The 21499-nt window shown below is 44.4% G+C and overlaps 1 protein-coding gene across 3 annotated transcripts in view; it reads left to right on the top strand.

Moving 5' to 3' along the window:
• syt1a (synaptotagmin Ia) overlaps nucleotides 1-21499 on the top strand; it is a 750347-nt gene that overhangs the window by 714787 nt on the left and 14061 nt on the right. For all 3 annotated transcript variants that reach the window (XM_059977571.1, XM_059977570.1, XM_059977569.1), the window contains 3 exons: nucleotides 1967-2134; nucleotides 6597-6764; nucleotides 13069-13186. In XM_059977571.1, the coding sequence (XP_059833554.1) occupies nucleotides 1967-2134; nucleotides 6597-6764; nucleotides 13069-13186 (454 nt within the window). The remainder of the gene's footprint in view (nucleotides 1-1966; nucleotides 2135-6596; nucleotides 6765-13068; nucleotides 13187-21499) is intronic.

Below are 21499 nucleotides of genomic sequence, written 5' to 3'. Positions count from 1 at the left end.
AGAGGTGATTGCCGATTGCGATTTCTTTAGTGAAATCGGCCTCTGATCTGGGCCGACATTTACGTGCCGGGCAGCACCTAATTAATTAGCTTGTTTATTTCGGCTTTTTTTCTTAAAGATGCACTGGGTGCGTCCCGGCTACCGCTGCATCCCTGCATGCTTCGCGGTTTGAAGGTTGGGGACCACTGTGATTGGCTGTCAGTGACAAAACTGACGGTTTTATGGCTAAATGTGGATGATAGAAGGATAGGTGGAAGGACAGGACAGGTAGTGTTAACAAGTCAGGAGGACTTGGACAGATTAAGAGAGTGGACGAAGGGGTGGCAGATGGAATATCGTGTATGGTCATGCACTTTAGTAGTAGGAATAAAGGTGCAGACTATTTTCTAAATAAGGAGTAAATTCAGGAATCAGAACTGCAAAGGGATTCTCCAGAGGTTAACTTGCAGGTTGAGTTGGTAGTGAGGAAGGCAAATGCAACATTAGTATTCATTTCAAGAGGACTAGAATATAAAAGCAAAGATGCAATGCTATGGCTTTTTGAAGCATTGGTCAGACCACACTTGGTGAGCAGTTTTGGGCCCCTTATCTAAGAAAGGCTGTGGGGGCATTGGAGAAGGTCAAAAGAAGGTTCATAAAATGATCCCAGTAATGAAAGGGTTAATGTATGAGAAGTGTTTGATGGCTCTGGGCCTGTACTTACTGTTTAGTAGAATGAGGGGGGATTGAAACCTATCAAATGTTGAAAGGCCTAGATAGAGTGAATATGGAGAGGATGTTTCCTATAGTTGGGGAATCTAGAACCATAGGGCACCGCCTCAGAAAAGAATACTGTCCATTTAGCTTGGAGATTAGCAGGAATTCCTTTAGCTGCAGGGTGGTGAACCTGTGGAATTCATTGCCACAGATGGCTGTGGAGGCCAAGTCATTGGGTATATTTGAAGTGCAGGATGACAGGTTCTTGAGTAGTCTGGATATTAAAGGTTACGGGGAGAAGGCAGGAGAATGGGGTTCAGTGGGATAATAAATCAGCTCCGATGAAATGGGAGAGCAGACTTGATGGGCCAAATGGCCTAATACTGCTCCTATATGTTAAGGTCTTTTGAACTTATGAGGCTGAGGAGGCTAGTGTCTGTGCAGGAGCTGGCTGAGTTTACAATTCTCTGCAGCATTTTCTGATCCTGTCCAGTGGCTCCATACCACAGTAATGCATCCAATAGGAATGCCCTGCACAGTACATCCTCGCTGTTGTTCTCACCTCTCCCAGCATTGATTGTTCTCCCAGCTTCACATGTCCTTGGACATTAAAGCTACCATAGATATGGAGTCAGATAGATCAGTATAGCCAGGATCTCCTGATCACCACTTTCCATTCCCACACTGGCACGTCTGTCCACGGCCTCTTCTCCCACCATGTTGAGGTCAGACACAGACTGTAGGAGCATATTTCATCTTGGTAGTCTCCAAACCCACAGGATACCCATCAGTTTCTCTAATTTCCTGTAACCTTTCCACACTGTCTTCGCACCTTTTTTCCATTTATCCCTTTTGTCGCTGTTACTCCTTCTCATTCCCTTTCCCTGCCCATCATCCACACCTTCCTCTCATATTTCCATGGTCCATTATCCTCTCCTGTGAGATTCCTTCTTCTTCAGTATTTTGCATTTCCGCCTATTGCTTCCCAGCTTCTCACATCATTCCCACTTTCCTCCCCCTTCCCCACTGTCCTGCCTCCCCTGTATTCACCTGTCACCCCCACCATTTTCTACTCCCCCACCACCTTCTTATTCTGGTTTCTGCCCCCTATCTTTCCAGTCCTGATGAAGGGCCACAGCCCAAAAGTTCGACTTCTCATTCCCCTCCGTAGATGCTGTCTGACCTGCTGTGTTCCTTCAGCACCATTTGTGTGTGTGTTACCATAGATACAGATATTGTTCAAAGCTCTTTCTTGTGCTTCACACCACAGCTAATCGTGGGGATTATTCAAGCTGCCGATCTCCCTGCCCTCGACATGGGAGGGACATCTGACCCCTACGTGAAGGTCTTCCTCCTGCCCGACAAGAAGAAGAAGTACGAGACAAAGGTCCACCGGAAGACTTTGAATCCAGTTTTTAACGAGTCCTTCATTTTCAAGGTAATGTTTTCCTGTTCTTGCATTCACCCAGTCAACTGAACCCTTCCTGGGCTTGCACAAGAAATATTTCTCACACAGGGCTGTTTCAACAAGTAATTAAGTGGCATTCATAGTACACAAGTTTGGCCAAGTTGGCTGTTCCAGTGTTTATCTTTATAACCAGTTGCCTCCCATCCCTCTCCCTCTCACCCGTCCTGTCCTCCTCTCCTTTACCACACCTGCAATACTGTCAACATTTTTGATCTCCTGATTTAAAGATGGATATACTTGCATCATCCAGCATAAACTCGATGGGCTGAATAGCCTCCTCTACAGAGAATAGTGGGGTGGGTTTCTGGAATGATCTGCCAGGGGTGATGGTAGAGGCAAATATAATAGTGGCATTCAAGAACATCTTAGGTAGATACATGAATGGGCATCACAGGCACATAGAAGCAGCATTTACAAAAATAGATATAAATTAAACAAATTATACTTTTTTTTACACAATTGGAGTCCACTTCAGGGCAAAGTGGTCATAGTGTTACAAAATTTGGAGCATTTACTACAGTTCTGATCACCTACCTCCAGGAAAGATATCATTGATTGAAAGAATGCAGAGAAAATTTACAAGGATGTTGCTGGGACTTGAGGATCTGAGTTATAGGGAATGTTTGAATAGGTTAGGACTTTAACCCTGGTGCGTAAGAGAATAAAGAAAATTTTGATAGAGATATACAAAATTATGAAGGATATAGAAAGGGTAAGGTTGTTATAGTCGGGAGTGGTAATGGGGACAAGCTCCCTCTACCTATTAAGTGCTCCCAATGGTGTGCGTCTCAAATAGCCTCTGACAACCAAGTCCAGCTCCTGGCCTTCACATGTGGCTTAGCTACTAAACCCAGTAGAACCATTTCTAATGACAGAAGAAGAGGCAAAGTCCAGTTACTGGCATCTTAAAACCATTCACATCAGGCAGATGAGGCTCGTCAGCCGTGGTTGGCAGCTCATCTAGGAAAACTCTGATCTCAAACCTCCGCTGCCTTACAGCTATACCCACTCATGGGGAAGGCTTTGGGAGTAATCCCTGAGGGAAAGATCCAGAGCTGGAGTCCCCAGGGCAGTCCTACGTTGAGTTCAATGCTGACTGTCAACTCCTGCAATACTTCTGGTACCAAACTATCAATCTCTGCCATTTGGGTTTATCAGGTGTATGGAGAGGGGGAGCTTGCTACATGGGCAACAGCCAGCTCTCCATATCCAATGGCCCAAGCTTGCATTATCTAGACAGCTAGGATGCAATATCCATAGTCAACTGTGACCGACAGAGGCCTCCAATCCAATCCGATAGTGAGGGCAAATACAAGCAGGTTTTTTCCACAGAACTAAAACTAGAGGGCAGTTAAGGATGAAAGGTGAAATATTTAAGATGTAACTGAGGGGAATCTTCCTCACTCAGAGGGTGGTGCGAGTGGGGTATGAGCTGTCAGCAGAAGTGGTGAATCCTCCCCCTGCCTCTCCCATTCTTTCCCCAATAAGTAGCTCCTTTAGATCTACCTCTATGAAGGCTCTTTGTCCTCCACCTTAATGTGGCTCAGTGTCACTCCTTTTTCAGTAACACACTTTAAAGCAGTTTGGGACATCTCGCTACATTGAAGTTGACTAGATAATTGGAAGGCAGTGTCACTGTTCCCTGTATTTTCTCACACTGGTATCTGAACTCAAGACGAAGGTGCTTATTTTCCATTTATCACTTTATTTTTCATTCACACTTGGATCGAGATATAAAGGCCTGGTGAAAGGGTCATTTGAAATGAATAGCAAACTAGACTCAACACATTATACCCTGAAAACAAAATATTAACTCCCAGAACATCTCCTCAGCGAATGTTGTGTCCAGGAGAGATTGACAAGTAATCTGCCACCTCATTTAATATTTAAATGTGTTGATTGCTACTGTGGATACAAACATGAGTGGGTTTGCAATGACTCAACCCCAGGAGAAAGAATTTCCATCATCTCTCTCTCTCTCTCTCTCTCTCTCTCTCTCTCTCTCTCTCTCTCTCTCTCTCTCTCCTCCCTCTCTCTCTCCCTCTCTCTCTCCCTCTCTCTCTCCCTCTCCCTCTCCCTCTCCCTCTCCCTCTCCCTCTCCCTCTCCCTCTCCCTCTCCCTCTCCCCCTCTCTCCCTCTCTCCCTCTCTCTCCCTCTCTCTCCCTCTCTCTCTCCCTCTCCCTCTCCCTCTCCCTCTCCCTCTCCCTCTCCCTCTCCCTCTCCCTCTCTCTCTCTCTCTCTCTCTCTCTCTCTCTCTCTCTCTCTCTCTCTCCTTATTATAGAAAGCTGTTTCTCACATGTCTTGTATCTGGCACTTTGCAAACATCTCCAACCTCAGCTCCCTGCCAAAACCAATACAAAGAAATAGAAGGCAGGCTGTGAGTTATAGGCTGGTGGAGCTGTCGAGGGGAGTGCTGGCACTTTAGTCGTACTCCTTACCCTGCCTTTGCCCTCCCCTTTGCTCTGAAGATGACAGCCGTAGAGTCCCCAGCAGAAAAACAAGCCCTTCGGCCCACAACCTTCCATGCTGACTCTTCTCATTGCTACCATCAAGGAGGAAGTACAGAGGCCTGACAACCCACACTCAAAATTTCAGGAACAGTTTCCTCCCCTCCACCACCAGACTTCTGAATGCACAGTGAACCCATGAACACTACCTCACTATTTTATGCTTTCTTATTCACTCTGCTTACATAATTTAATTTTTATATGCATTTCTTATTGTAATTTATAGGTTTTTTAAAATTACTGTCCATTGCAGTGTACTGCTGCCGCAAAATAACAGATTTCATGACATATGCCTGTGATATTAAACCTGATTCTGATAGAGTACTTCATCTATACCTCAGCACAGAAACTGGCCCTTCAGCCCATCTAGTCCATGCTGAACTGCTATTCTGCAAAGTCCCATTGAATGGCACTAGGACCATAGACCTCTCCCATCCATGAACTTATCCAAATCTCCCTCAAGTGTTAAAAGTAAACTCGCATCCAACACTTCCGCTGGCAGTTCATTCAACACTTCTGTTCTGAGGCTATGCCCTGTGGTCCTAGACTCTCCCATTACTGGAAAGATCCTCTCCACATCCACTCTATCAAAGCCTTTCAATATTCGATAGGTTTCAACGCGATCTCCCCTCATTCTTCTGAATTCCAAGCATTAAACCTTTTTTATTCTGAAACCTCCTCTGAACCCTTTGCAATTCTTTCTTAGATAAGGGGTCCAAAACTGCTCACATTATTCTAAGTGCCGTCTGACAACCGCCTTTCAAAGTCTCAGCATTACATCCTTGCTTTTACATTCTAGTCCTCTCGAAACGTATGATAACATTGCATTTGCCTTCCTTACCACCAGTACAACCTGGTAATAACCTTTAGGGAATCTCTTCATGATTTCACACAATTCCAACCTTTGCTTCTCTTCAAAGGATTCCTCCTGTTGGATGACTTTAACTTTATGAAACAAGTCTGAGCATACATTGTGATAGAGGTGTGTAAGGTAGTGAGGAGCATAGAACACATAGTCCTTTTCCCAGGGAAGGGCTGCTATAATAAGAGGGCAGAGGTTTAAGATCAGAGACAAGAGGGTCACCAGGAGCAGCTTCTTCACACAAAAGTGATGCATGTTTGGAATGTGCCGCCAGAAATATTGGATGAGGCAGGCACTTTAGCAACATTTAAAAACAATTTAGGTAAGTCCGTGGATAGGAGAGGATTAAAGGGCTCCAGGCCAGACATGGGCAGACGAGTCTAGCTGATTGGGCAGCACAGTCAGTATGGATGAGTTGGGCCAAAGGGCCTGTTTCTATGCTGTATGACTACATGAAGTTGCTGTTTTGGATACTTTGTTACCAAATTCAAAGGAGTATATAAGTGGAATTGTCTGCTGTTTCTCTTTAAAGCTGGCCTAACTCTGCCCTTCCTCTATCCCCCACTCTGACTTTTCACATCTTCTCACCCACCTATTACTTCCCCCTGGGTCCCCTCCTCATTCCCTTTCTCCTGTGGCTCTCTCCTCTTTCAAATTCTTTCTTCTCTAGCCCTCGACCTTTCCCACCCACCTGGCTTCACCTACCGCCTTCCAACTACCCTCTTTTCCCTCTTCCCACCTTTTATTCTGGCATCTTCCCCCTTCTTTTTCAGTCCTGAAGAGGGAGCTTGGCCCAAAACGTGTCTGTTTACTTTTTTCCATAGAAGCTGCCTGACCTGCTGAGTTCCTGCACTGTTCTGTGTGTGTGTCACTTTCGATTTCCAGCATCTGCAGGCTTTCTTGTGTTTACCCTAATTCATCTCTCTTGTCCAGTCTGATCCATTACATTTAATTAGAAGTCACCTATATTTGTGGAGTAATTCAGAAATTTATCTTGGATTTTCAGGCTGTATAGATTCTGTGCCCCATTAACTCTGGATCACCTTTCACTCTCCCATCCAGATTCCGTACTCCGAACTCGGGGGGAAAACGCTGGTGATGGCAGTGTACGACTTTGATCGATTCTCCAAGCACGACGTCATCGGGGAGGTGAAGGTGCCAATGAACACGGTGGACTTTGGCCACGTCACTGAGGAGTGGCGGGACCTGCAGGGAGCCGAGAAAGAGGAGGTTGGTATTGGAAATGTCAATTAAGTGCACCAAGTGTTAAACAGATCTCAGCTGACTGTCCACAGTTACAACCCAATCTCTAGAAAACCCGGACAAAGAGATAGGGAGATAGGACATGAAGGAAGGCCAAATTGGGGACCTGCCCACCCTCCTCTGATTCCTGGGTGCACCAATATTTGATTTGGCAGGGGCATACTGGAGTATTGTGTTCAGTTCTGTTCACTGGGTGAACAGAGGGTGCAGAGGAGATTGACCAGGATGCTGCCTGGATTAGAGAGGGTGTAGAGGAGATTTACCAGGATGCTGCCTGGATTAGAGAGGGTACAGAGGAGATTGACCAGGATGCTGCCTGGATTAGAGGGGGTGCAGAGGAGATTTACCAGGATGCTGTCTGGATTAGAGAGGGTGCAGAGGAGATTTACCAGGATGCTGCTTGGATTAGAGAGGGTGCAGAGGAGATTTACCAGGATGCTGCCCGGATTAGAGAGGGTGCAGAGGAGATTTACCAGGATGCTGCTTGGATTAGAGAATAAGTCTTATGAGGAAAGCTTGAGTGAGATAGGGCTTTTCTCTTTGAAGAGAAGGAGGGTGATAGAGGTGGAGAAGATGATAAGAGACACAGATTGAGTGGACAGCCAGCACCTTTCTCCCCAAGGCGGAAATAGCTAGTATGAGAGAGCATAATTCTGAGGTGACTGGAGGTTAAGTATAGGGGAGATGTCAAACGTAATTTCCGAGAGTGGTAGGTGTCTGAAACCTGCTACTAGGGTTGATGATAGAGGCAGATACGTTAGAGACATTTAAGAGACTCTTAGATAGGCACATGGATGAAAGAAAAATGGAGGGCTGTATGGGAGGGAAGGGTTAAATTGATCTTAGAGCTTCAACTTCATGGGCCGACGGGCCTGTACTGTGCTGTACTGTTCAATGTTCTATTTCAGTACAGGACAGAGGGAGAGCTGCACTGTCAGGGGTGCCATTATTTTATTGTAACCCTAAAGGGCGATTTGCTCAAGAGAAAGGTAGGTGCCTGGATGGCAATGGTCCTGAAGGATACGGGCCAAATGCAGACAAGTAGGACTAGGCTGGGTGGGTACTTTGGTTGAGTGGGTGCCATGGATGAGCTGGGCTGAAGGGTCTGTTTACCTAATGGCTGGGGTTAGGGGAGAGGTTTATTAGGACCCTTGAGCGGCAACAGTTTCATGGTCCGTATACGGAAGTGATTGAAGTGGGTATTTCAACAACATTTAAAAGGTAAAGAATAAAGAAAGTAATCTTTTTTCCTTTGAGAGGCATTCCACAAACAAGGTGATTATGAGGATAGATCAGGGAGGTTAGGATAGAGAGAGCTGTTTTTCTTTGGTTGGGGGTTGTCCTAACAAGAAGGCATAACAAGGGTTTTAAGGTGAGAGGTATAAGGCTTTGAGGGGAGCAGAGAAGGTTGGCACACAGAGAGTGAATTGAATTGAACTGAATTGATTTTATTACTTGATTAGTAAAAATCTTTATGCTACATCTCTGTCGAAGTGTGGTTGGAGTGTGGGACATTATGGCTAAAGATAAAATTAACTTTATTTGTCACATGTACATCAAATCATCAAAATATGCAGTGAAATGCGCCATTTACATCAACAACCAGCACAGTCTGAAGATGCCAGTGCTTCAGGTGAAAATATAGCACAACTTACTAACCGTTACTAACACATTGCCTTTGGAAAGAGGGAGGAAACTGGTGCACCCGGAAGAAAAAGCAGTCAGTCACGGGGAGAACGTACAAACTCCTTACAGGCAGCGGTGGGATTGAACCCGGTTTGCTGGCCCTGTAAAGCACAACACTAACTGTTATGCTACCAAACGTACTATAAAGCTGGTGAAGGCAGAGACACTCTGAATATTTATGCCAACTACTTGAATCATCTAGAAAGTTATGAACCAAACATAGGTAAAGTGGACCAGTATAGATAAGAACAAAAATTAAGGATCAAATTTATTCACCATGCACATTTACATTAATAGGAATACAGAAACATTGAAGCTTTATAAGGCATTGGTCAAACTACACTTAGAGTATTGTGAACAGATTTGAGCTCTTATCAAGGAAAAGATGCGCTGCCATTGGAGAAGATCCAGGTGAGGTTTGCAGAAATGATCCAGGAATGAAAGGGTTAATCCCTGAGGAGTGTTTGATGACTCTGGGTCCGTACTCACTGGAGTCTAGAAGAATGGTTGGGGGGGGTTGTGGGAGCTCATTGAAACCTATTAAATATTGGAAGGCCTAGTTAGAGAGGGTGTGGAGAAGATGTCTTCTATAGAGGGGGAAGCCTTGGACCAGAAGACACAGCTTCAGGATAAAAGGATGTTCTTTTAGAACAGAGGTGAGGAGGAATTTCTTTAGCCAAAGGGCGGTGAATCTGTGGAATTCGTTGCCACAGATAGCTGTGGAGGTCAATTCATTCAGTATATTTAAGCTGGATGTCGATGGGTTCTTGATTGGTCAGGACATCAAAGGCTATGAGGTGAAGGCAGAAGAGTGGTTTTGAAAGGGATAATAAATCACCCATGATAGAATGGCAGAGCAGACACGATGGGCTGAATGGCCTAATTCTACTCCTATGTCTCAAGGTCTTATGGTTTTATGATTATGCTTTTATGGTCTTATGGAATTTGCTGTGGCGTGTTTGTCAAGATGCAACATCGAACAAAAAAGCAGCAATAGTTATCAACAAGGAGTTGTATTTTAAAAAACAATGATAGCATAGGCATAATCAGTATAGAAAAGCCTATTTGTGTGCTGTACAACACAGTGAATACTTAGTCTGCGCAGGAGCTCAAAAACCCATCCACTTTAAGTGTTCTAACTTGCAAGTGAACTGCTACCTCTTTTGATGTACATATCCCATGTCTTATTATGCCTTAAGCATTTGTGAAAACATTAGAATTATCATGATTTTAATTTCATATTTACTTAATTAACTGAATGTAATTTCTCCTGCTATTGGAGTGGGATTTGAACTCACATTTTCTCCACGTTCAGCCTCAGGACTACTTGTACACAGAAGTAAATGCTCTGTGCTGCTTGCTGAGAATTTGTCATTAATTCACATCGAGAGGCTGTGTACAAGATTCCACAAATAACTTAATAAACTTAGCCCAGCCCTGTTTTATTCCTTTCTTCCATGTCTGGTCTGTGCTCTCAGGGTAAAATTGACAGGAATATAAAGGCAAATCCACTGGATTTTTCTTCTTTTTGTCCTGTTATTAATAACCCCTTGTATTGAATTTAATTTCACAGTTTCTGTAATGGCTTTTTTTTACCACTTGGAAGTCCTCTGACAGAGTAGACATTGTTGTCATCATGGGCAGAGTTATCAGTGTGCAACCACAACCAAAATTAATTTTGCTTTATCTCAGAACCTGTGTGCACAAGCCAAGCAGAAGTATGAAACAGTCATGGCTAAAGGGAGCTAAGCGGAGAACAAAGATTCAGGAGGTAACAGGAGAGAAGGCAAAGGGAGAATCTGAGAGGGTAGAGGGGCAGTGTGAGGGATGGGGAAAGGGGGTGAGCAAGGCTGGAGGGGGATAACAGTTGAGGGGGAGAGTGAGTGATGGGGAATCAAGTTGGCATTAAACATAGAACATTAGAGCCCTTCACCCAATGACATTATGCCAACTTTTTAACCTACTCTAAGGTTAAGCTAACCCTTTCTTCACACATAGCCCTCCAATTTTCTATCTGAAAGTCCCTTAAATGCCCTGAATGTATCTGCCTCTACCACCATCCCAGGTAGGGCATTCCACACACACACCGTACTCTGTAAATAAAAGGATCCTTTTCTGATTGGCTGCCAGTGATTAGTGGTGTTCCGCAGTGGTTGGTGTTGGTGCCGCTTCCTTTTATGCCGTATATAAATGATTTAGATGATGGAATAGATGGCCTTGTTGCCAAGTTTGCAGATGATACAAAGCTTGGTGGAGGGGCAGGTAGTGTTGAGGAAGCAGGTAGGATGCAGAAGGACTTAGGCAGATTAGGAGAATGGGCAAGAAAGTGACAAATGAAATACAATGTTGGAAAATGCATGGTCATGCACTTTGGTAGTAGAAATAAATGTGCGGACTATTTTCTAAACGGGGAGAAAATCCAAAAATCTGAGATGCAAAGGGACTTGGGAGTCCTTGTGCAGAACATCCTGAAGGTTAACTTGCAGGTTGAGTCGGTGGTGAGGAAGGCAAATGCCATGTTAGCATTCATTTCACGAGGTCTAGAATACAAGAGCGAGGATGTGATGCTGAGGCTTTATAAGGCACGGGTGAGACCTCACCTTGAGTATTGTGAATGGTTTTGGGCCCATCATCTTAGAGAAGATGTGCTGGCATTGGAGACAGTCTAGAGGAGGTTCACAAGGATGATTCCAGGAATGAAAGGGTTATTATATGTGGAACGTTTGGGTTTGTACTTGCTGGAATTCAGAAGGATGAGAGGGGATCTCCTTGAAACCTTTCAAATGTTGAAAGGTCTAGACAGAGTAGATGTTGAGTGGATATCTCCCATGGTGGGAGAGTCTAGGACAAGAGGGCACAGCCACAAAATAGAGGAGTGCCCTTTCAAAACAGAGATGCAGAGAAATTTCTTTAGCCAAAGCCTGGTGAATTTGTGGAATTTGTTGCCACAGGCAGCTGTGGAGGCCAGGTTGTTGGGTGTATTTAAGGCAGAGATTGATAGATTCTTGATTGGCATCAAAGGTTACAGGGAGAAGTACAGGAACTGGGATTGAGGAGGAGAAAAAAAGGATCAGCCATGATTGAATGGTGGAGCAGACTTGATGGGCCAGATGGCCTAATTCGGCTCCTATGCCTAATGGACCTTATGGTAAAAAAACTTCTGTTGACATCCCCTTTCCTTTCCTCCAAACACCCTTAATGTTATGCCCCTTGTAGCAACCATTTCTACCCTGGGGAAAAGACTCTGACTATCCACTCGATCTATGCCTGTTATCATCTTGTACACCTCTAAACTCAAGAGATTCTGTAGCTACTGGAGGTCCAGAGTAACGCATACAACAGTTCAAGCACCATCTCTCATCCTCTTTTGCTCCAAAATGAAAAGCCATAGCTCAGTCAATCTACGCTCATATGACAAGCTCTTTAATCCACACGGCATCCTGGTAAAACTCCTCTGCACCCTTTCTAAAGTTTCCACATCTTTCCTATAATGAGGCAACCAGAACTGAACGCAACATTCCAAGTGTGGTCTAACCAAGGTTTTATAGAGCTGCAACATTACCTTGCGACTTTTCGACTCAATGTACGCACTGGCAGTCAGCTGGTGGTGTTGTTGAAACCCCACTGACCAGTGAAAGCCCACACTCCATACACCTTCTTATCAACCCTATTAACTTGGAAGCCAACTTTGAGGGATCTATGGACGTGGACCCCAAGATCTCCCAGTTCCTGCGAAGAATCCCTGTATACTGCCTTCAAGTTCCACCTCCCAGTGTGAATCACCACACTTTTCTGGGTTGGACTCTATCTGCCACATCTCAGCCCATCTTTGCATCCTGCCGATGTCCTGTTGTAACCTATAACAAGCTTCTACAGTAGCTACATCACCAACCTATTGTCTCACAATCTTATGGTCTACTTGACTGCCAGCAGGCACATTGTGGGCCGAAGAGCCTGTTTCTGTGCTCTACAAGTGCGAGAATTTTGAAGCAGAAGCAATTTCAGGACAGGAGCGAGCGTGGTTGTGGATGAATGGGATCTGCTGCGTTTATTATAAACAGAAAGTTACCAGAGAAAGGCCAGCAGCATTATTAAAGATCCCACACTCCTTCTCGTTAATGGTTTGTCCCACTCCCATCAGGGAGGAGGCTACGTAGCATCTGGGGCCAACAGACTCAAAAATAGTTACTTTATCCAAGCAGAGAGGCTGATCAGCACCTCCACCCACTGACCGACCCCTCCACACCCCCACAACCACCACTACTTTATCATTTCCTGTCTGAGTCACTGTACGTATGGACACTCCTGTGACTAGTGTCAATTTTATAGACATACAATCAATCCTCGTGTATAAGCCATTATATGTATTTCTATTTATTGTGGGTGTTTTTATTTATGTGTTCTTTATCTTATTGTGTTTTTTGTGCTGCATTGGATCCAGAGGAACAATTATTTTGTTCTCCTTTACACTTGTGCACTGGGTGACAGTAAACAATCTTGAATTGAAACTTATTTCTGGTGAGAAGCCCAGTAGCTCAGACATTGACTTATTGCATCCTAAATCCCTTGATGTTTGTTTTCACAGCAAGAGAAGCTGGGCGACATTTGTTTTTCTCTCCGCTACGTCCCGACTGCTGGGAAACTGACGGTTGTCATCTTGGAGGCAAAGAACCTTAAGAAGATGGACGTGGGAGGCTTATCAGGTAAGCAAAGTCAAATCTGAACAGGTATAGTACCATAACTTTAATGTGAATGCCCCGGCTCAAAGGGGAAAGGGAGTTTAAAGTCAAATCTGAACAGGTTTAGTACCATAACTTTAATGCGAGTGCCCCTGGCTTGAAGGGGAAAGGGAGTTTAATGGAGTTTTTAAAATTTATTTAGAGATACAACACAGTAACAGGTCCTTCCAATGAATCCACACAATCCAATTGAACCCATGTGACCAATTATCCTACAACTCTTAATTCTTTGGAAAATGGGAGGAAACCAGAGCACCCAGAGGAAACCCACATGGCCACGGAGGAAAGCATACAAACTCTTTACAGGCAGTGGTGGGAATTGAACTCAAGCCGCTGGTGGTTTAGTAGCATTACACTAACCGCTTTGCTACAGCGCCGTCCAAGTTGTTGCTATGAGAAAAGTCCGACCACAATGGGAGATTGTTGGAAAGTGGAAAAGTTACAATGAGCATGGAGAACTTTGGTGTCACATTTCAGTACTGGAATCATATTGAGGATCAAGGATTAACTTTATTCACCATATACATTTACATGTATGTATTAGGAATATGCTGTGGTGTGGTGGTGCGACATGTAACAAAAACATCATTAACAATTATAAAGTGTAAAGAATTATATACAGGTAGCCCCCGAGTTACGAACGTCCGCCATACGGACAACTCGTACTTACGAACCAAGGAAGGAGAACGCCGTCCGCCATTTTAAGTTGGGTCGCAACACCGTCCGCCATTTTAAGTTGTTGCCATTGACACTGTGTTGACTGTTTAACTTTGTATTTGGCTTAAATTTTTCTTAGTAAGGTTCACCCTGATCCCACCCTCCCCCCCCACCGTTCCAGTCGGCTGGTGGCGCAGTGAGATCAGTGCCAGACTCAAGAGCAGAGGTTCTTGAGTTCGATTTAGTGATAGACCGCTCCCATGCCGGGTTGATGTCGATCCAGTGACTCCTGCACCATCCGTGCCGGGTTGATGTCAAACCAGTGACCCCAGTACCATTCGTGCCGGGTTGATAGACAATAGACAATAGGTGCAGAAGTAGACCATTCGGCCCTTCGAGCCTGCACCGCCATTTTGAGATCATGGCTGATCAACTACTATCAATACCCGGTTCCTGCCTTGTCCCCATATCCGTTGATTCCCCTATCTATCAGATAACTATCTAGCTCCTTCTTGAAAGCATCCAGAGAATTGGCCTCCAGTGACTCCCGTACCATCCGTGCCGGGTTGATGTCAATCCAGTGACCCCTGTACCATCCGTGCCGGGTTGATCTCAATCCAGTGACTTCCGTACCATCCGTGCCGGGTTAATGTCAATCCAGTGACTCCCGTACCATTCGTGCCAGGTTGATGTTGAGCTCGCAACTCGACCTCGTAAAAAAAACACTCACACTTCCAGTTTAAATTCCCACACGGAATAATGTGGAGGATCAAATACCCAAACCCAACACAGCCCCCACTTGTCCCATTTAGCCAGTCTCAGTGCGGTGACTTTAGGACCCGGGGATTTCAGTGCGGTGGTCCTTAGGACCCAGCGGACCTCAGGAGCCGGTGGAGCTCGGGACCCGCCGCCCGCAGTGTTTCTGTTCCATTGACGGGAAGCGATTGCAATTGAAAATAAAGTGGAAATAATAAAGTGTTTGGAAAGAGGTAAAATGCCATCAGTTATTGGAAAAGCGTTAGGCTACAGTCGGTCAACGATCGGAACAATTTTAAAGGATAACAGATAAAGTGAGAATAATGGAGCATGTGAAAGGCCCTGCCCCAATGAAAGCTACAATTATTACCAAGCAATGCAATGGTTTAATTATTGGAATACTTATGTTTCTTAAGTGTTTTATATGCATGGAAAGGTAAAATATATACTATATACTAACTGATGCTAAATAATACCGGATGTACCTGTTCCGACTTGAGTACAAATCCAACTTAAAGGCGGACTCAGGAACAGAACTCGTACATAACCCGGGGACTGCCCGTATCTAAAAAGTTAATAATGTTAGAGGTTAAAGGATGAATTTGGAAAAATATGCATAATAAATACCAGCATGTATTTACAATGTAAACACCATTATAAAAAATGGTTGAAAGTGTTCACAGTGCAATTCCAGAACCAGGTAATAGATAAAGGGAAGTCGGGGGGACTAACTAGAATAGTTGATCATATTAATTTTAACAGATTAAGATGGGGTGAAGTTTTTGTTTTAATAGTCCTGAAGCTCTTTCCAGAAGTGAGCTTTGGTATTTTATAGAAAGAATTTGCAAGTTTTCTCTTTAAAGGTGAGATCTTCAAATGAAATTGGAAAGAAACAAACTCCATCATTGATAAATTGTTTTTTTATTGTCACGTGCACTGAAATAGAGCGAAAAACTTGTCTTGCATACCGTTCTTACAGATCAATTCATTACAACAGTGCATTGAGGTTGTACTAGGCAAAAACCATAACAGAGTGCACAATGAAGTGTTACAGTTACAGAGAAAGTGGCAAGAAGTGAACAATAAGGTACATCACTGAAGAGGGGTGACTAGGAAATGGTCACCTTGTTTCTCAGTATCTTCCATGGTCTTCCCCATCCTCGCCTCATTACATTTTTCCACTCCACCATCCCTGCGCTCCTCCAGTTCTGTTTCCTTGATCTTTCCTGAGTTCTGCCCATCTACTACTGCTCCAAAGCCTGAAACTTCCTCTCTAAACTTCTCCACCTCTTCTGAATAAAACCTGCAAACTTTCATCACCTGCTGACTATCCCCATGGCAAATGCCAACTCGTGTCCAATTTGTACCATGGGTTGCAGCAATACATTATAAGAGCTGGCAGAAATATGTTAGATTATCTTTTGAATGATACATTGGATCTTCCAATGACTAATTGCATTTATTTTTACCCCCTGGTGTTAATCCTGATTTAAGAGTATGACCTTAACCGGGCATCAATTAATCAAATGATTCTTTGGAGCCGTAAGCATTCATAACGGGACTTGTCATCACAAATAAATGACCTCTTTAACCTGCTCAGGAAGGCAACTGGAAAATATTATTCCATTGCAAATCAGAATGTTACTTGCGGCAACAATGTTGATGGTCTAAACACAGTTCCTGACATTTTGACAAGGGAATGGTCCTGATTAACATGACCCAGTAATAAGATTAGCATACACAAATACTCTTGTTAATGGGCTGCAAGCCGGGGGGCCTGTAAAGAAGCGATCTACAGTCCCGGACAAACATCTCCATCTCATGATGTGAACTAATCCAACTGCTGCAAGGTAATGTTACAGCTCTATAAAACTCTGGTTAGATCACACTTAGAGTATTATGTTTGGTTCCGGTCACTTCATTATAGGAAGGATGTAGAAGCTTTAGAGAGGAAATTTACCAGGGCCGATTTACCAAGATACTGCCTGGATTAGAGAATGCCTTATGAGGGTAGATTGAAGCTAGGGCTTTTCTCTTTGGAGCAAAGGAGGATGAGGCGTGACTTGATAGAGGTACACAAAATGTTGAGAAGTATAGATAGAGTGGTCAGCCAGAGTATTTCTCCCAGGGTGAAAATGGTTAATACGAGGGGACATATTTTTATCATACCTCTATCATATTTGCTCCACCACCTCCCTTTGTAATGCATTCCAGGCACCCCCCACTCTCTGTGTAAAATTTGCCCTGTACATCATCTTTCAACTGACTCCCCCTTACTTTAGTTGCACACCCACTGGTCTTAGGCATTCTGACCTGGGGTAAGGATACTGACTGTCTACGCCTCTCATAATCTTATGAAGTTCTATTAGGTCTCCAGTGAAAATAACCCAGGTTTGTCCAACCACATGCCCTCTAATCCAAGCAAAATCCTGGTAAACCTCTTCTCCACTTTCTCCAGAGCCTCAACATCCTTCCTGCAATGGGGTGACCATTGCTTCATACGCAACCTAACCAGGGTTTTGCGAAGCAGCAACACAACTTGCTGACTCTTGAACTTAGTTCTTCGACTGATAAAGGAAAGCATGCCCTGTGCCTTTAACTTGCCTACTACCCTATCAACATGTGCAGACACGGTGGGTCTGTACATTAAAGATCCCTCTACACATCAAACACCTCTCTGTACCTCAAGTTCAATTCCCGTTGCTGTCTGCAAGAGGTTTGATGTTAGACTGTCTGTGTGAATGGGTGGGTGGGAGGCTGCCCCAGATTGGTGGATCCTGGGATTGGATGCCAGCGCAAGCGGTAGTCATGAGGGCTGAAGAGAGGATGAGCCCGGAGTTTGGAGTTTTGTTATTGGCTAGTCTGGGGATTGTTACCAAAAATTGAAGCCTGAAGTTTGATCGGATGACCGGAATTCGAGGCCGGGAGCGACTGAAGGCCTGCAGTCGGAGGAATGTCCATGTGTATGGGAGGGAGGAAAGGGGCTTGTTGTGTTCTATGTTGTTCTGCCGAGCATTGTGGGCTTGCTATGTTGGCGCCGAAACGTGTAGTGCCGTCTTCCCCCAGCATAACTTGAGGTTGTTTTGGTTGTTAACGTAAGTGATGCATTTCACTGTATGTTTTACTGTATTTATCATTAAATAAATCTGAATCAGAATCCGGATCCAAATCTGAAATTGAAACAGTGAGAGCAGTCTGAAGGGAGAGACCCGGAGGAGAAGGGTCAAGACAGGCAGTGATTTCTGTCCGCAAGCTCTTGAGATTCTGTTTAAAATCAGATGAGATTTATCAGGATATAAAACCATTTGAAGAAGTGCATCAAGTGAGTTCCAACATCTTGGGGCAATCAAGTGAAAATGAGACTCTGGTATTTACTTTCCTGGAGAGGGCAATTATTACCAATCTCACCAGAGGTTTCTTCAAACTGATATTTGTTGCCCGTTCATGTGGATAACAGGACCATTTGTCTTTGCAAGCAATCCCGCGGCTAAGTAAGAGTACAAACTAATAAAGTTTGGTGCTAGAAGGTGAAGAGAAGCCGATGAATCAGAAAGGAACAATTTGACAAAGTGACTGCCGTTCTAGTGCTGGAGGAGTCTGCAGTCTGCAAAGTGCTCAGATGGGATAGAAGTATGAAAGAAAATTAGGTCCCAAAATTGAAAAACTATTTCAAGCTCCTTTCTGCTTTCATTCTGTGCTGCCGAATAGACAACTTCACAGTAATAAAGACCTGTGGCAACAGAGTACTCTGTATCATAAACAAGAGGTTCTGCAGATGCAGGAAATTCAGAGCAACAGACGTGCAAAATGTTGTAGGAACTCAGCATCTAAGCATCTAAGGTCAGGGGAATAAGCAGTCCTTTCCACAGATGTACTGTGGAGAGCGTTCTAGCCCATTGCATCACTGTCTAGTGTGAATCGCAGGATCGGAAAAAGCTGCAGGAGGTTGCAATCTCAGCCAGCTCCATCATGGGCACTGGACTCCCTGGCATCAGGAGGCAATGCCTAAAAAAGGCAACATCCGTCATTAAGGACCCCATCACCCAGGACATGCCTGTTTCTCATTGCTACCATCAACGAGGAGTTACAGGAGCCTGGAGGGACATACTCAATGTTTTAGGAATTGCTTCTTCCCCTCCACCATCGGATTTCTGAATGGAGAATGAATCCATGCACGCTACTGCTATTGTAATTTCTATTTTTTTTATTATGATGTATTCCACTGTACTGCTGCCATTTGGACATCCACACAACTCAAACTTAACACCAAAATCAGAATTTTTAAAAGCAATGTCCTAAGCATTGTACTTTATGGAAGTGAATGTTGGAAGATGACGAAAGGCATCTGCAAGAAACTTGACACGTTCCAGACAAAACGTCTACGACGTATCAGGAAGATCTTCTGGCCTGAGAAAATCAGAAACCAAGACTTGCTGACATCTTGCAATATGGAATGAGAATGCCAAATGATCAACGAACGAAAGCACCACTAAGGTGGACCCCACAGGGAAAGCGAAGTAGGGGCAGGCCCAAAATGACGTGGCGAAGATCTGTGGAAGCAGAACTGAAAGAAGTCGGCATGAACTGGGAAACGGCGAGCAGCAGAGTGAAAGACTGGCAGAAATGGAAGACCCTTGTGGAGGTCCCATGTGCCACCTAGGCACTGAGGGTTCAGATGACGACGTACTGCTGCCACAAAACAGCACACTTCACATTGGCCTGTGATATTAATCCTGATTCTCATTCTGAATGAACAGTCGCCGTTTCGGGCCAAGACCCTTCACCAGGACAGGAAAGGAAGGGGGGAAGGAGCACAAGCTGGCAGGTGATAGATGAGACCAGGTGAGGGGGAAGGTGGGATGAAGTAAGAAGCCTGGCCAAAGATAGGTGGAAGAAGAGATAAAGGGTCAAAGAAGAATGAATCTCATAGGAAAGGGCCCTGGTCCATGGGAGAAAGGGGAGGAGGAAGGGCAGCGGAGGGAGGTGATGAGCAGGTGAGAAGAGAAGGGCTGAGAGGGGAACCGGAATGAGGAATGGAAAAGGAGAGAAGGAAGGAGCGGGGTAGAAACTAACAGAAGCTGGAGAAATCAATGTTCATAGCATCAGGTTGGAGGCTACCAGTGGTGTTGCTCCTCCAGCTGGTGTCTGGTCTCATCATGACAGTTCTGCCCTTTTACTTGTAAGATAGTCAAATGCATCTTGGAATGAGAAAGCTGGAAAAGGAAGAGGGTTTCTGAATATCCATACTGTTAATAACCCTCTCACTACTGCTACCAAGAATAACCAAGCCTGCTGCCCACTGTATGAAGATTGCAGCTGGGAGACTCAGGGTCAGAAAGGTTGTCAAAGAGTCAACTGAGCAGCATGCTGTTTTAGATCTGAAATTATAAGCAAGTATTCTCACAATGCAGTACCTTGTGGGGAAGAGTCATCTTAATGTGATAGAATTCCTCTAGAGTTTACATCGAATTTTAGACCACAGTACAGGCCCTTCAGTCCACAGTGTGTGCCATCCTTTTAACCTACTCTGAGGTCAATCTAACCCTTCCCTCCTATATAGCCCTCCATTTGTCTGTCACACATGTGCCTGCGTAAGAGTTTCTCAAATGCCCCTAATGTATCAGTCTCTGCCATCACTCCTGGCAGGGTGTTCCGTGCACTCACCACTCTGTAAAAAACTTACCCTCCTTTACTTTCCTCCAATCACCTTAAATTATGCCCCCTCGTATAAACCAGAAGTCATAGCTCACTCAACCTATCCTCATGATGCATGCTCTCACATCCTGGCAGCATCCTGCAAAATCTCCTCTACACCCTCTCGGAAGCGTCCTCATCATTCGTATAATTAATTGAACACAATATTCCAAGTGTTTTATAGAGCTGCAATGTGGCTTATGGCTCTTGAATTAATCGCGACAGTAGAGGAGGCCATGGATTACCCAAACGGAATATAAAGTGTTGTCCCTCCTACTCAGCTTGACCAACACCTTATATTCCATCTGTGTAGCCTCCAACCTGATGGCATGAACCTCGATTTCTATAACTTCAGGTAATGACTCCCCCCACCCCACTTCACCATCCCCCATTCCCTTTTCTCCCTCTCTGCATACCTCCTTTCCTGCCCATTGCCCGTCTCTGGTGCTCGTCCCCTTTTTCTTTCTTCCATGGCCTTCTGTCCTCTCCTATCAGACTCCCCCTTCTCCAGCCCTGTATCTCTTTCACTAATCACTTCCCAACTCTTTACTTCATCCCTCCCCCTCCAAGTTTCACCTATTGCCTGGCATTTCTCTCTCCCCTCCCCCCACCTTTTAAATCTACTCCTCAGCATTTTTTCTCCAGTCCTGCCAAAAGATCTCGACCTGAAACATTGACTATACATTTTTCCGTAGGTGCTGCCTGGCCTGCTGCGTTCCTCCAGCACTTTTGTGTGTTGCTCGGATTTCCAGCATCTGCGGATTTCCTCTTCCTTGTCATTGACTGAAATAAGTCTTTTTTAAATCAGTTACATAAATAAACAGAAGTGAGTTGTCTGTAAGGCAGAGCAGGAAATTATATTTAAACTTATCAGATGAGATTAGCAAAACCTTACAGTTAAAAAGTATTCACAACAGTGGAATGAGGAGCCAGAAGGAAGCAGTTAAGGCAGGTGCCACAGCAATTTTTAAAAGACATTTGGACAGGTACATCCATGTTCAAAACTTCAAAGTACATATATGTCAATATACACTCTCCTGAGATTCATTTTCCTGCAGGCATCTGTAGGAGAACAGAGAAGTACAATAGAATCAATGAAAAACTACACACAAAAACTGACATGCTGCCTATGTGCAAATAAAAAATAGACACATGGATAGACAATAGATA

Source organism: Hypanus sabinus, chromosome 8, assembly GCF_030144855.1.
Source record: "Hypanus sabinus isolate sHypSab1 chromosome 8, sHypSab1.hap1, whole genome shotgun sequence".
In the NCBI taxonomy this organism is placed as follows: Eukaryota; Metazoa; Chordata; class Chondrichthyes; order Myliobatiformes; family Dasyatidae; genus Hypanus; species Hypanus sabinus.
Note: the sequence above shows the minus strand (reverse complement) of the source record. Positions and strands in the feature narration are given on the sequence as shown.